General features: G+C 44.7%; 1 protein-coding gene across 2 annotated transcripts in view; it reads right to left on the bottom strand.

Annotated features, from left to right (window-relative positions):
• The window catches only part of MGAT4B (alpha-1,3-mannosyl-glycoprotein 4-beta-N-acetylglucosaminyltransferase B), a 92,362-nt gene that overhangs the window by 12,358 nt on the left and 67,572 nt on the right, over positions 1 to 12,432 (bottom strand). For both annotated transcript variants that reach the window (XM_074960349.1, XM_074960348.1), the window contains exons 4-9: positions 11,533 to 11,666; positions 8,425 to 8,471; positions 5,143 to 5,256; positions 2,599 to 2,674; positions 1,621 to 1,735; positions 266 to 396 (exon numbers count right to left, since the gene is read on the bottom strand). In XM_074960349.1, the coding sequence (XP_074816450.1) occupies positions 266 to 396; positions 1,621 to 1,735; positions 2,599 to 2,674; positions 5,143 to 5,256; positions 8,425 to 8,471; positions 11,533 to 11,666 (617 nt within the window). The remainder of the gene's footprint in view (positions 1 to 265; positions 397 to 1,620; positions 1,736 to 2,598; positions 2,675 to 5,142; positions 5,257 to 8,424; positions 8,472 to 11,532; positions 11,667 to 12,432) is intronic.

Below are 12,432 nucleotides of genomic sequence, written 5' to 3'. Positions count from 1 at the left end.
CCAGCACAAAGAATCCCCATAAAGCATCTCTTAGCAACATGCTAATCTGGAAGGCAACATATTGAACTTTCCAAACATTTTTTCCTAGGTAAGATCCTGAACGAAGCTTTCCTGGCTAAATGAGATTAACAAAGATTCAGAACAAAATTTCATCATCATCACTTAAAAAAGAGATCTTCCCGTCTTTCCCAGCAAGTTCTGGAAATTCAGAGCAAGTGCAGAGTGGAAAGATTCTCAGTGCCCTCTGTGGGGATTGTTTACTTACCGCATCTTTTTCTGGATTGCAGACTTTCACCCAAAGGATGTGATCAAGGAGCCAGTCAATGGGCTTGTCCTTGTAGAACATGAGTATAAACTCCACTATCAGGCTGAGATCCAGCGATTTGAACATCTTTCCTGCAAGCATATTTGGATGGAGAAGAAACAAAGCAGATACAGTGTGAAACAAACAAGATCCAGCAACTGAAAAGAATTACAAGTTCCTCAGGTTTCAGAGTAGCAGCCGTGTTAGTCTGTATCCGCAAAAAGAAAAGGAGTACTTGTGGCACCTTAGAGACTAACAAATTTATTTGATCATAAGCTGGGAAAACTGGTCTCTCTCCTTGCATCTCTAACGGAGTTTCAAGTAGCCATGGATCTGCGCAGTTGGAGCTTATGCACCAGGATCACTGATGCTGCTAGTACAGTTCTAAAATTAGCATTCATTATAGACTGTTGCTAGCGAGTTAGCAACACACACAGTTATGAGTCTCACTGAAGTCAAGGTCAACAGCATGGAACACTCACACCAGGTGGGGAGGGGGCACCAGAGAGGTATGGGTGAAAATGGCATTCACGCACAGTTCTAGCATAGATTATTTTCCTGCCCTGAGAGTTCAGAAAGACATCAAACCCCGTTAAACTAACGTAGCCAACACCCAGCAGAGGAATATCCAAACTGCTTGCATAACCATACAGTGCTGCTCCTGAAACAGTTCTCAGCTGATGTAAAACTTCCTCCGGCCCACAGACTGATTGTGTTATGGCAGGTGCTTCTAGATCCCGTCCAACCAAGAAGCAACCAGTCACATCCAGGAAGCAAGCCTCTCTGCTGGGCCACTGGGTAGATTTACTTTTTTATTAAAAATGAATCAGAATATCAGTAGTTTAATGCTTGTGGAAGATGCAACATGGACAAGCATGGACTTGCACCGTCCCTACCCACTTGTAAGCAAAGTCTCGCAGGCAGCTTGGCCTGTTTTAACACAGCACATCAATAAAACTTTACGGCACATAAAAGGCAATGAGAAGTTAGAGGCAGTTGCTATTGCCATGCTCTGCGTTTTATCTGAACTGTGTCAACAGGAAGGTGACTGACACACAGGTTCTCATTCCAGCTGTGTAACTATCCCAGGGCCAGGAGGCTCAGGACAGAAAACTTTGAGATAGTTTATTTCCTGAGCAAGTCAAAGGGTCACTATAAAAGTGTTAGAAGAAGCCAAGCATATGGAATTTACCCTTACTATGGGAAAACATCTCCAAGCAAGGGGGTTGCTGTTTGTGAGATCTAGCCAGCTATGCGATAGCCACATTTGGAAGGTGCTTGGGGGGAGTGGGGGGGGGAGGAAGAGAGTCAGTTACCAATAAACCCAAGCTGTGAGAATTCCAGGATCATCCACTCCTCAGATGGCTGCTGCAGAGCAAAGTTCTTCATTGTGCTGAGATAGTTTGGTTTGGCTACAATGTCGTCCTCCAGCTGCAAGGGGAAAAGGAAACTTAGCACATGCAACAAAAACACATGTTCTGTTCCAGTCTCTCCGCTGCACAACATTCAACACAGAGGGCAGGGGAAGGTGGTTTTGGCAAAGAGAGTTTATTGTGGAAACATACACTTCTAACCTAGTCCAACAAGCTAAGGGAATACTGACTCCTACTCTTTGTGAATCTCCACCTCTTCCATTCCTGGGCAAAATTCTTTAGCCTGTTTGGCCAAAGGGAACTTTAACAGCTGTGCTGGGTAAGCTGCAGCTCATACATGACAGCAGAGGGACTGCTACTTTTCTAGCTGTTAGACCAGGTTCCATTGTAAAGCTTTTCTGCAGTGTGGCACCACAGGCTGGCAAATTTCAAAGTGAGCCATCCCTCCCACAGCTGCATGCTGCTCATAATGTAGAGCTAATATGCTTTGTTTTCAGGAGACTACCTCACACTACAATGAAGACTTATGTTTTGGCTTACAAAGGGTTAATCTAACCTGGTCCAAAGTAAATATCTGTGCACGCGTGGGGGGGGAAGGGGGAGGCAGAGAGAGAGAGCGAGCGCGTGCACGAGCTGGTTGAAGGAGAAAGGCAGAGGAGTTCCTGAATCAGACTTGGGAGGACTGGATGTGAAAGAGACCGCATATCCTATGAGTGTCACATTTGGAGAAGAGTCGACACCAGAAACACTCCAACAGCATTTGAATTAACCTCTCCCTTCTTCCCCTCCCTGACCCAAAGACTCCACTTTATGTTTTACACACACACACACAGACACACCCACCCACCCCTCCCCTCACTCACTGGTACAAGATACATGTCTCAGTGAATTCATACATTCCCACCCCACCATCAAACTTACCTGCACATAGTAAATGCCTTTGGACTGGGCATACATCATTAAAAAGCAGTAATCTAGGTTCTGTTTAGTTCTCCACCTGCAAACCAGACAAATGTGATGAGAACACCACTGCCTTACCATCAGTCAGCAGATGTTTCATCTGGGGAGTGTGACAGTCTGTGTACCCTTACATTCACCCCTTTACAGGACTATGATAAATTTTGTACAAAGCATACCTTGTAAGGTGTCATTTGAAAACTCATAATTTGTTAATCATTATTGTCCCGGTAAAGTATGTGTGGCAATTAAATGTAAATTTATAATATTCCTCTGTATGGTATTATTAAGACATGTTCCAAGTCTGGGGGAGCAGCCTCAGATCAGTTCCCCAGAAACAAAAGGCTAGCCAACGCCCCAGCCAGGTGTCTACAAAATCAAATGAACCACCGCGTGGTTAAGTGGCCATTCTTTGGCAGGAACGAGGATATGAGTGAAAATCTACATCTTGACAAAGAAACAGCTGGGGGTTCCCATCCATACAGACTTTCTGTCTCCTGAACCTCAGTTGGAGGTGATTCCCAAATAAGAGAAATAACTATAAAAAGAGAGAGGAGACACCACAAATTATCCCTCCTTTTCTCTCAACGGCATCCACAACACCTGAAGAACAAAGGAAAAAGCTTTGGACTTGGGGGAGGGATCCTGACTACAAGGAATTCAGGCAGTAAGGCTGCTAGAACATGTGGCGGGAGAGACTTTGCTTTGAATTCACTTAGCCTGTTAAGTTAAGCGTTAGTTGCATTTTACTTTTATTTTCTTGTAACCCATTTCTGACTTTTATGCCTCATTACTTGTCGTCATTTAAAATCTATCTTTTGTAGATAGTACACTTGTTTTATCTAAACCAGTGTGTGTTTTGGGACACTCCATTTGGGATAATAGGATGTGTGCATATCATTTTCTATTAATAAAATGACAGACTTTACATGAGCTTGCATTGCCCAGGAGAAAGCTGGGCAGTACAAGACACACATTTCTGGGGGAAAGTCTGGGACTGGGAATTTGCTGGTGTTACTCTGCAGTGTAACGCATGAGTGGCTGGCCATAGCACTCATATACTATAACTGGGAGTAATTTACATGCTGGAGACTGTGTGTGAGCAGACCAGGAGTGGCTGCTCTCACAGCGAAGCAGTGTTAAAAGGCATCCCAGATTGGAAAACTGAGGGGACAGAGCTGTTAATCAGTCCAGATTGTACCCCAGGTAATATCATCATAGAATATCAGGGTTGGAAGGGACCTCAGGAGGCCATCTAGTCCAACCCCCTGCTCAAAGCAGGACCAATCCCCAACTAAATCATCCCAGTCAGGGCTTTGTCAAGCCTGACCTTAAAAACTTCTAAGGAAGGAGATTCCACCACCTCCCTAGGTAACGCATTCCAGTGTTTCACCACCCTCCTAGTGAAAAAGTTTTTCCTAATATCCAACCTAAACCTCCCCCACTGCAACTTGAGACCATTACTTCTCATTCTGTCATCTGCTACCACTGAGAACAGTCTCGATCCATCCTCTTTGGAACCCCCTTTCAGGTAGTTGAAAGCAGCTATCAAATGCCCCCTCATTCTTCTCTTCCGCAGACTAAACAATCCCAGTTCCCACAGCCTCTCCTCATAAGTCATGTGTTCCAGTCCCCTAATCATTTTTGTTGCCCTCTGCTGGACTCTTTCCAATTTTTCCACATCCTTCTTGTAGCGTGGGGCCCAAAACTGGACACAGTACTCCAGATGAGGCCTCACCAATGTCGAATAGAGGGGAACGATCACGTCCCTCGATCTGCTGGCAATGCCCCTACTTATACATCCCAAAATGCCATTGGCCTTCTTGGCAACAAGGGCACACTGTTGACACATATCCAGCTTCTCATCCACTGTAACCCCTAGGTTCTTTTCTGCAGAACTGCTGCCGAGCCATTCAGTTCCTAGTCTGTAGCGGTGCATGGGATTCTTCTGTCCTAAGTGCAGGACTCTGCACTTGTCCTTGTTGAACCTCATCAGATTTCTTTTGGCCCAATCCTCTAATTTGTCTAGGTCCCTCTGTATCCTATCCCTACCCTCCAGCGTATCTACCTCTCCTCCCAGTTTAGTGTCATCTGCAAACTTGCTGAGGGTGCAATCCACGCCATCCTCCAGATCATTAATGTCACAGAGAGCCAACACAATACGCCTTTCACTTTCACCGGAGGAGAAGATGGGATAAAGAAAGCCTGTTCTTTACTATATGATTAGTTTGGAGTTAACTGGAAAACAAGTGGCTTCTCGAGGTAAGTATCCTGTAGGTTAGCAGCTTTGTCTCAGTTTGACTTGTGGAAAAGAGACATGGGAAACACAGCGGAGTAAGCCAAGCTACATGAAGCTAACAACAATGCATATTCACTAGCTCCTTAATTCTCACAAAAAGCAAATGTAAGGGCCTTGCATAAATCCACAGAAGTGTTTATCCCTTCTGAGTCAGGACTATGGAGAAAGTAAGTATTACTTATTCAGATTTTTAAGTCATCTGGTATTACCTGACTCTTTCCTTGGGGTCGCCAAAAGACTCCCGGAGACGAGAAAAGTCTGGATAGAAATGTGGAGAGGGGGAAATGACTTCCAGGAGACCAGAGTGTATTTCCTTGGGGAACCTGAGAGAGAAAGGTGAAAGCGAGCAATTGCTGTACCAGGCATAACATGACAGATTCAGACTGAAGTCACTTGGAAAACACCAGACCATGGAGCCAAACAAAATTAACCTCCAAGATAAAACCTCTATAGTAGTGAATGCACTTGCAGGCTTAGTTCTAACAAAAGGACACCAGCAGGGTACTTGTCATGGGATTTTAAATCTCCCCTTCCCACGACTGTTTCTAACAGCCCCATGTAAGCCTGGAACTGAAATCTGTTTGTTTACTGGTATTTGGCTCTCTACTGCATGCAAACATGTTGATTTGTTATGGTAGGTTGCTCAGGGATGCTGGGCTGATAGCACAGATTTTCTTTTTTAAGTGATCCACAAGTGTTGTGTGTGGAATGCCCCAAACATTGGCAGGAGGAACGACACTCACCACATAAGGGAATCTAAGCCTTATTTCTTCCTTTCAGGTTTCTCCCCTCAAGTCACACTGTCCAGTTCCCTCTGTGCCACGAAAGTCCAACCTGGCGGTAAGGCGGCATCCCTGTAGGAGCCCCAAGTTGGCACGTTTTGGAGAGGAGAGGAATACCACCAGGGGTTAATAAGCATATGATGAGGTTTTGCGAAGATTCTAGAATATGTCAAAGGTAACTTGGCAAAGCCCCAGCACATACTTTAAAAAAGGTCACTTACGAGGCCCACCCCCACAAACTCATTCCAGTGGGTTCCCGCAGCAGTTGTTCTGCAGCAGAGAGGGAGCAGACCAGCTGCCACTTCAGAGGTGGAGGAACCTGAAGAAGCAATTTGGATCCACTGCTGCTGTCTAAGTGTCCCACCTACCACTTCTGCTTGGGATGATCTGCATTTAACCCCTTAAAAATATTCATCTGTTTTGAAGAAAAACATAAGCATTTATTTGCAGGTAAAGCCCTACAGACAATTAGCGTGACCCCAGCAAATCTGGCAGACCCAAAGTCTGATTTACTAATATAAGGTGGATATACAGGTGTTTGCAAAGTGTTAAAGTAAATGCCAGTTTGCGGAGATTATATTATGCTTATTTGATAGGTTATCAAAACCATTGTAGTTGGTCTTAGCGATTATTAGAAGACCCCCAGGAATTCTGCCTGTTTTCTACTGCTGATTTGATTTCCTATCGTGCCAGACCAAGCTACCAAAGTATATTTTCTGTCATATGGTTAAGAACAATTTAAAGGGTCACAGTCAATTAAAAAAAAGTCACTTGTCTGAAAAATGTGTACCCATTATTGTTACAAACCATATCCAAAGATTACTGTAACTGCAAGGGATTAGACAGAAAGACAGCTTTCCCCCAGTGTTTTACACTGTACATTTTGACAGCACTCTGTGTATCCTCAGTAAGGCTAAGTTTTTGTCATGGATATTTTTAGTAAAAGTCAGGAACAGGTCACGGGAAATAAACAAAAATTAACAGCAACCTGTGACCTATCTCTGACTTTCACTAAAAGTAGCCATGGGAGCTCTGGGGTCCCCCTACCCCTGGGGCTGGGCTGCTGTGGGGTCCCCTTTCCCCGGGCAGCTGGTAGCTGCAGGGTCCCCCCTCCTGCCTGCCGCGGATGGGCAGTGGCGCAGGGTCCCCCATCTGCTCGCTGCAGCGCAGGGTCCCCCCACCAGGTTGGGGGCTGGGAGCTGTGAGGGCAGGGCTGGCTGGGAGCTCCAGCCCCAGGGCAGAAAATGTCAGAGAGGTCAATGGAAGTCACAGATTCCATGACCTCCATGACATAATCGTAGCCTTAATCATCAGTTTCATTGTTTAACCCCTACAGTCAGCCAGTCTCCCTTATTTATGTGTGAGCATTTACGCCGCAAGGGGCGGAACAGACACGACTGACAGAGAGACTCCAGGACAACAGTCCCCGAAACTACTTTTAACTTGTTTTTTAAATGGATAACATTTCCAGCTGACGTCATGGCGTCCCTTTAAATTACCGTTCCTCATGCAATGTCTGAAACATGGCTTCTCATTACAGATGCTTGGACGTTGATAAAGGAGCACTTGCGCTTTCCCTGAACAACACACGCTTAGACTGTAGGCTACCCCCATTGAATTTAAGAGATAATTTATGAGTTTATTGGGGAGGGAGGGAATCAAATCACTAAGTTAATTAAAGTTTTAGACCTTTCACAGAGGGGCCCTTCCTTCGATAGTGCCTGGTAATTTCATCAGGGTACATCAGACTAACAGCTCATTATCTCCTGCTAAGTATACACTCCTGCCACAAAAGGCAGAAGGGTGGATCTGTCTCACTTGCACAGCAAGACAGAGGGCTCTGTTTCAGCTCTTCTGCAAAGTGCAGTAGGAATACAATGCTCTTCTGCTTTTCTATTATTGGAAGCATGTCCCAACCCCTCTCCCATCACCAGCTCAGAAACTGAACTGAGCCATTAGGTCACATCATCCTTTTAGAAGTCTTGCTCTTAAGGTTCTGTGGTTCTTTGGAAACATGCAGACACGGAAGCTGGACTGGATTCAGAGTCTCTGTTGTTACAGTTGCTTTCTTCTTCCTCTTTGAGCTCTGATGCTGCTAATGCCTAGACCAGCTCTCTAATAACCAAGTGTTGGAGAGAAACCTGTCACAGGTTTCCCTCCAACACTTAGCAATTGTGAAGCTGCAGCAGCCACTGTAACTCTGGGGCAGAAGTTTGTTACACTACATGTAATTCCACAGAGATCACAGATGCAAAAAGGAGCAGGGAAATGGACACTTAGGCTGTAACAGCCTTATTTTGGTTTGAGATCATGTGTGCCAGTCATGCTGTTCACTTGCTCTAACTCTGTGAGCAGGCAGGATGCTGAACTAATCAAGAATAGACACCCCCAGGATTACTGTAAGTATAAATAATCCATCTTCTCATAACACAGGACAGGAAGAGTGACTCAGATGGCATGATCATGTGCATTGAGTACATGAAAGCACAAAACTGGTTGGACAAGATCAGAAAGAAGTTAAAGATACAATACCGTATATTGTTTTAGAATTAGATGAATTTGGGATCAGCTTAATTAAGAGACAGGATGAGACTCTGGAATTTATAATGGAAAAATCAAGCAAACAAAAAGACATTTATTTTCTTTAACAAGGCTGTTACTTTGTTACAAGCCTAGTTCATATCAGGGTAACGAATGGGAATTGCTTACAAGTTTTTGATATTTTCTGCCACTCCAGTTGTATACTGTTCATCCGTCTGAAAATAAAAAATTAAACATTGTAAGAAGAGATCATTCCGTTTCAGAGAAACCAACCATCAATACCTTAAATTCCTCATCCGGATTTATTCTCTGCCCGGGCCTGCACCTCAGAAGCCACTGCTATTATTCCCCATTCTGTGCTGTCAACACTTCCATACTCCATTCATTCATCTCCAGGCCTTCTTCTGTAAGGCCCTTGTGCCTGAAATCCCCTCCCCATTTTGGTGGATCAAAACTGAACTCTTCTTCAAATCCCTCTGGTTTGGCCAGTGTTAAATCAAACCAAAATGCTAAGCGTCTGGGCCCAAGGATCGCTTCCTCCTCTATTTTCTGTATAGTGCCAAGCAGGCTGTTGGCATTCAACTAAATGAACAGTCCCCGACAGAAAAGGAATTCTACCCTCATCAGCAAAACAGAAGGGTTTCTATTATGACGTGTATTTACGTTTTGGGTTAATTTCAGCTGCAAACCTGAATCTCTTAGTTGGTCCTGAGATTTGTCCTGGTCACTCTCAGCAGCTCAGGGGAAAAGGGTAATCATGCTGCATGACACTAATATAAAAGATATAAATGCAAAGACTTATGCAAGGGGCCAGTGGAGAGCAAATAAGGTCCCATGCCCTCTATTCCAGAATGCTGGATCAAGAGGCCTCCAAAGAGTTCACTGCTCTTGAAACAGCAAACACAAGTCCCAGGCCAGGATCTGAAAAGGAGGAGGGACGATGACTTTCACCATCACCAGGAGTAAGTGCTAAACAATAGCTTGCAATGTCCTGCTCAGTACGAGGTGGTGTCAGATTTGGTGCCACAGTGGGGTAAGGAGTGAGATGTCAGGGGTTTAGGCCAGAAGCCAAGGCCAGTGCTTTACCCAGAATAATGACAAGTCAGGTTTTTCTAGAGAGACAAGCTCTCCTTCTCAAGGGGTTCTCAGAACCACCGCGAGAGACTAATTTCTTAGCCTGGCAGAGCTGGGAAAACAGCTACAAAAAAGGAAGGAAGATGGCCTTATATTCTGGGAGGGAACATACAACTCCCATCTGTCACAATAACTGCCTCAGCACTTGGCATCGGATAGCAAACACCACATCTGCCCACACATGCCATCCTGCTTTAATTGATGATGTAGGGGAGGAATGGGGCTCTTCACCACAGTGACAACACATTGCAATGCAGCAATCCCACTCCATGAGGACTCTTCCTATTACAGCTGCGTTTAACTGCTCTGACAGGGACAGCTGTCCCAGTGCCAATGCAGCTAGAGGACTCAGGCTGGAGTCTTATAACATAATAAGCAGGCTGCTTCCCTCAGTCACCCAATGGAATTTTTTTCACAACTTGTAGAAAGGAAGTTAGCTGCCACAGCCATACACTGTTGAATTGGGAATTGGTTCTGAAATACTCTAAATTTTAGAGGCAGCCATTAAAACTCCCTCAGGATGGAGCCCGTATCATCACAATGATGTCAGTTCTCTTATCTTCTCCCCTGCCCCTCCTAAGACTATAGTGGCAGCTTGATGTTGCCTAGATTCTTCAAGCTATCTGATGACTCTTCAAATCTCATACCATCTTTTACATAATTTTCTACCCTAGGCCTGAAGACTGGTGACCCACAGGCAGTGATGTACGAAGAAATGCACTGTCTGGACTGGGTGTGTAACAAGCATAGCAATAGTTCACACTTATATAGCGCTCTCCTGCAGATCTCGCAGCACCTGACAGTTAAAAGGACGGAGTCTGGAGTAGTTTTACCTTCTATTGTTACCAGTAACATCTACTACTGCTGTAACTGAGACATGAGAAAGATTTCCTCTGTTTTTGTGCATTTGGCAATTTATTTAAGAATTAATTTCACTGTTTCTCCACAATCAGTTTCCCCTATCTGTGAGAGTCTTTCATACCTCAAAAGGAGGACAAACTTTTTTAAAATATAGCGAGGGGGAAAAAAAATTGGCAGGGGAAACTCAGTACCTGAAACTTCTTGCGAATCAATTTAAAAAAAAGTTAATTTCATATTGATGCTTCCCTTTAAATCCTCACAGGATCCCTGTAAGATCCATTTCACAGACATGTACATTACAGCACGAAGGCATTAAGTGACTGCCCAAAATCACAGCCTGACAATGAAGCAGTTTGGGAGAGAATCAAACCCATGTCCCCCAGTCCCAGGAGGAACCTACTAATCCACCCCCCCTCACCTTAGCACTTTGGATAGCAGCCACTTGCTCCTCAAGAGTGTGCCTTCCTTTTGTATAAAAAACACAAGCTAGAGACCTGTAAGCAAAACGCCACTCAAACCATCTAATTGCTGGTGAACAGGAAGCAAAGACAGGTATTTATCTTCACTCTGCTCCCGGCAACACACCCCTGACATTTTGCTTGCTCAGTGGATTTCTGAAAACTATGACAAGCATTTTAGGCTTGAGAAAATAATCCAGAGGGGAAAGCGATGGAGAAAAATAACCACATAAACCCCTAGATAAAAGTAGCTTTAGTGGATTAACACACCAAGCTCCTGAATTAAGCAACTGATTCTGGCCCCAGGCATCAGTGCAACAAAACGTGCTAGTCTCAGCCTTGGAGAAATGGGCTGGGGGATGGCAGAGAAAACATGATGGAGGCGTGGGAGGGCAGCATGAATGAGGTGGAGTGTTGTTTGCAGGGCTTCAGTCAACAGCTGCTTTGGAGTTTGTAGGAGTGAGGTTAATGAGCACAACTTAAATGAAAAAGATGAATGCAAGGGCCATGTTGGCAGCTATAATGTAATCATCTGCTAACATATTGACCCTCTGTAGAATAGCGCATCCAAGCACTGTTTCACATTAAAAACAGGCTGCTGGCCCCCATCAGGGGGATGTGCCTGATGAGCCTTGTCAGACAGCAGCCCAAGGTTGGGCTTATCTGCCTCTGCAGTGGTGGATCTGGCCCTCATCCATGAGAAGACATCCTGCTGTTTTACGGCTGCATGCAGCCTCCTGGACCAGCACCAAGTCCCTATCAGACAGAGAAAGGGGATGAAGAGCTGATGAAGTGGGATAAATAGATACAAGGGCCATGTTACCTCAGCAATCATAACAACAATCACAGTGTCCTCCTTTTCCTGCTGGGTAAGCTCCGAGATCAGGGAGTTCAGGGTGTCCGTAAGGTATGAATGCACCTCTCGCTTCACGCTGGGGATTCCCATTACTATGGACACTGCTCAGAAACAAAGCAAAGTGTTTTCAGAAAAATGAACACAGGGCAATGGGCCAGGAAAAAAAACAAGACTGTTCACTCAGCCCCCGAGGTCTCACTTTCTACTTGCTTTTAGCACTATGTTCCATCAATAGGAAAATGGGCTGGTGACCAAAACGCCTGTGGCTACCAAGGGCTAATTCACTGAATTATCCCTATCAGCAGGTTAACTTTTTTTCTAACAAACAGTTTGGCCAGGAAACAAAAAGGAACGGTGTGCTAGCATGCAAGGCCCCCCTTTGAAGCATTCAGTACAGTTATTATAGCTTTAAGGCTGATATTTAGGAAATGCTCCAAAATGTTCCACTTCAGAAAGGCCTTTCAACCCTAAAAAGACACTCAAGACTGAGATCTCTTCTGCCCAGAACAGGCCAACCAACAAAAATCTTAACAAATCAATATTAAAAAAAAAAGTAAATTAATAAAAAGTTAAAAAACAAACAAAAAAACAAACAAAAAAAAACCCCTATCCCAAGCAGAGTTTTTACCCCAAGAAGGGGGAAAGTGCCAGGGACTCCATGAAGTCCACTAGGGGCTTTGCCATTCCATTGACTTTACATGGGAGCGGCTCAGATACTATACTGATGGGTGGCAGTAAAACCCTCAGACAGACAGACAAGGGTCAAATAGCACTTTAGGGCTGGTTAAAGCACAGACAGCATCTCCCTGCACCTCTTAACTTACAAGGGTTACACTCTGCGCATCCACCCTAATGCACCGATGCAGT

Source organism: Natator depressus, chromosome 8, assembly GCF_965152275.1.
Source record: "Natator depressus isolate rNatDep1 chromosome 8, rNatDep2.hap1, whole genome shotgun sequence".
Classification (NCBI taxonomy): domain Eukaryota; kingdom Metazoa; phylum Chordata; order Testudines; family Cheloniidae; genus Natator; species Natator depressus.
This window is presented reverse-complemented; position numbering and strand designations above follow the sequence as displayed.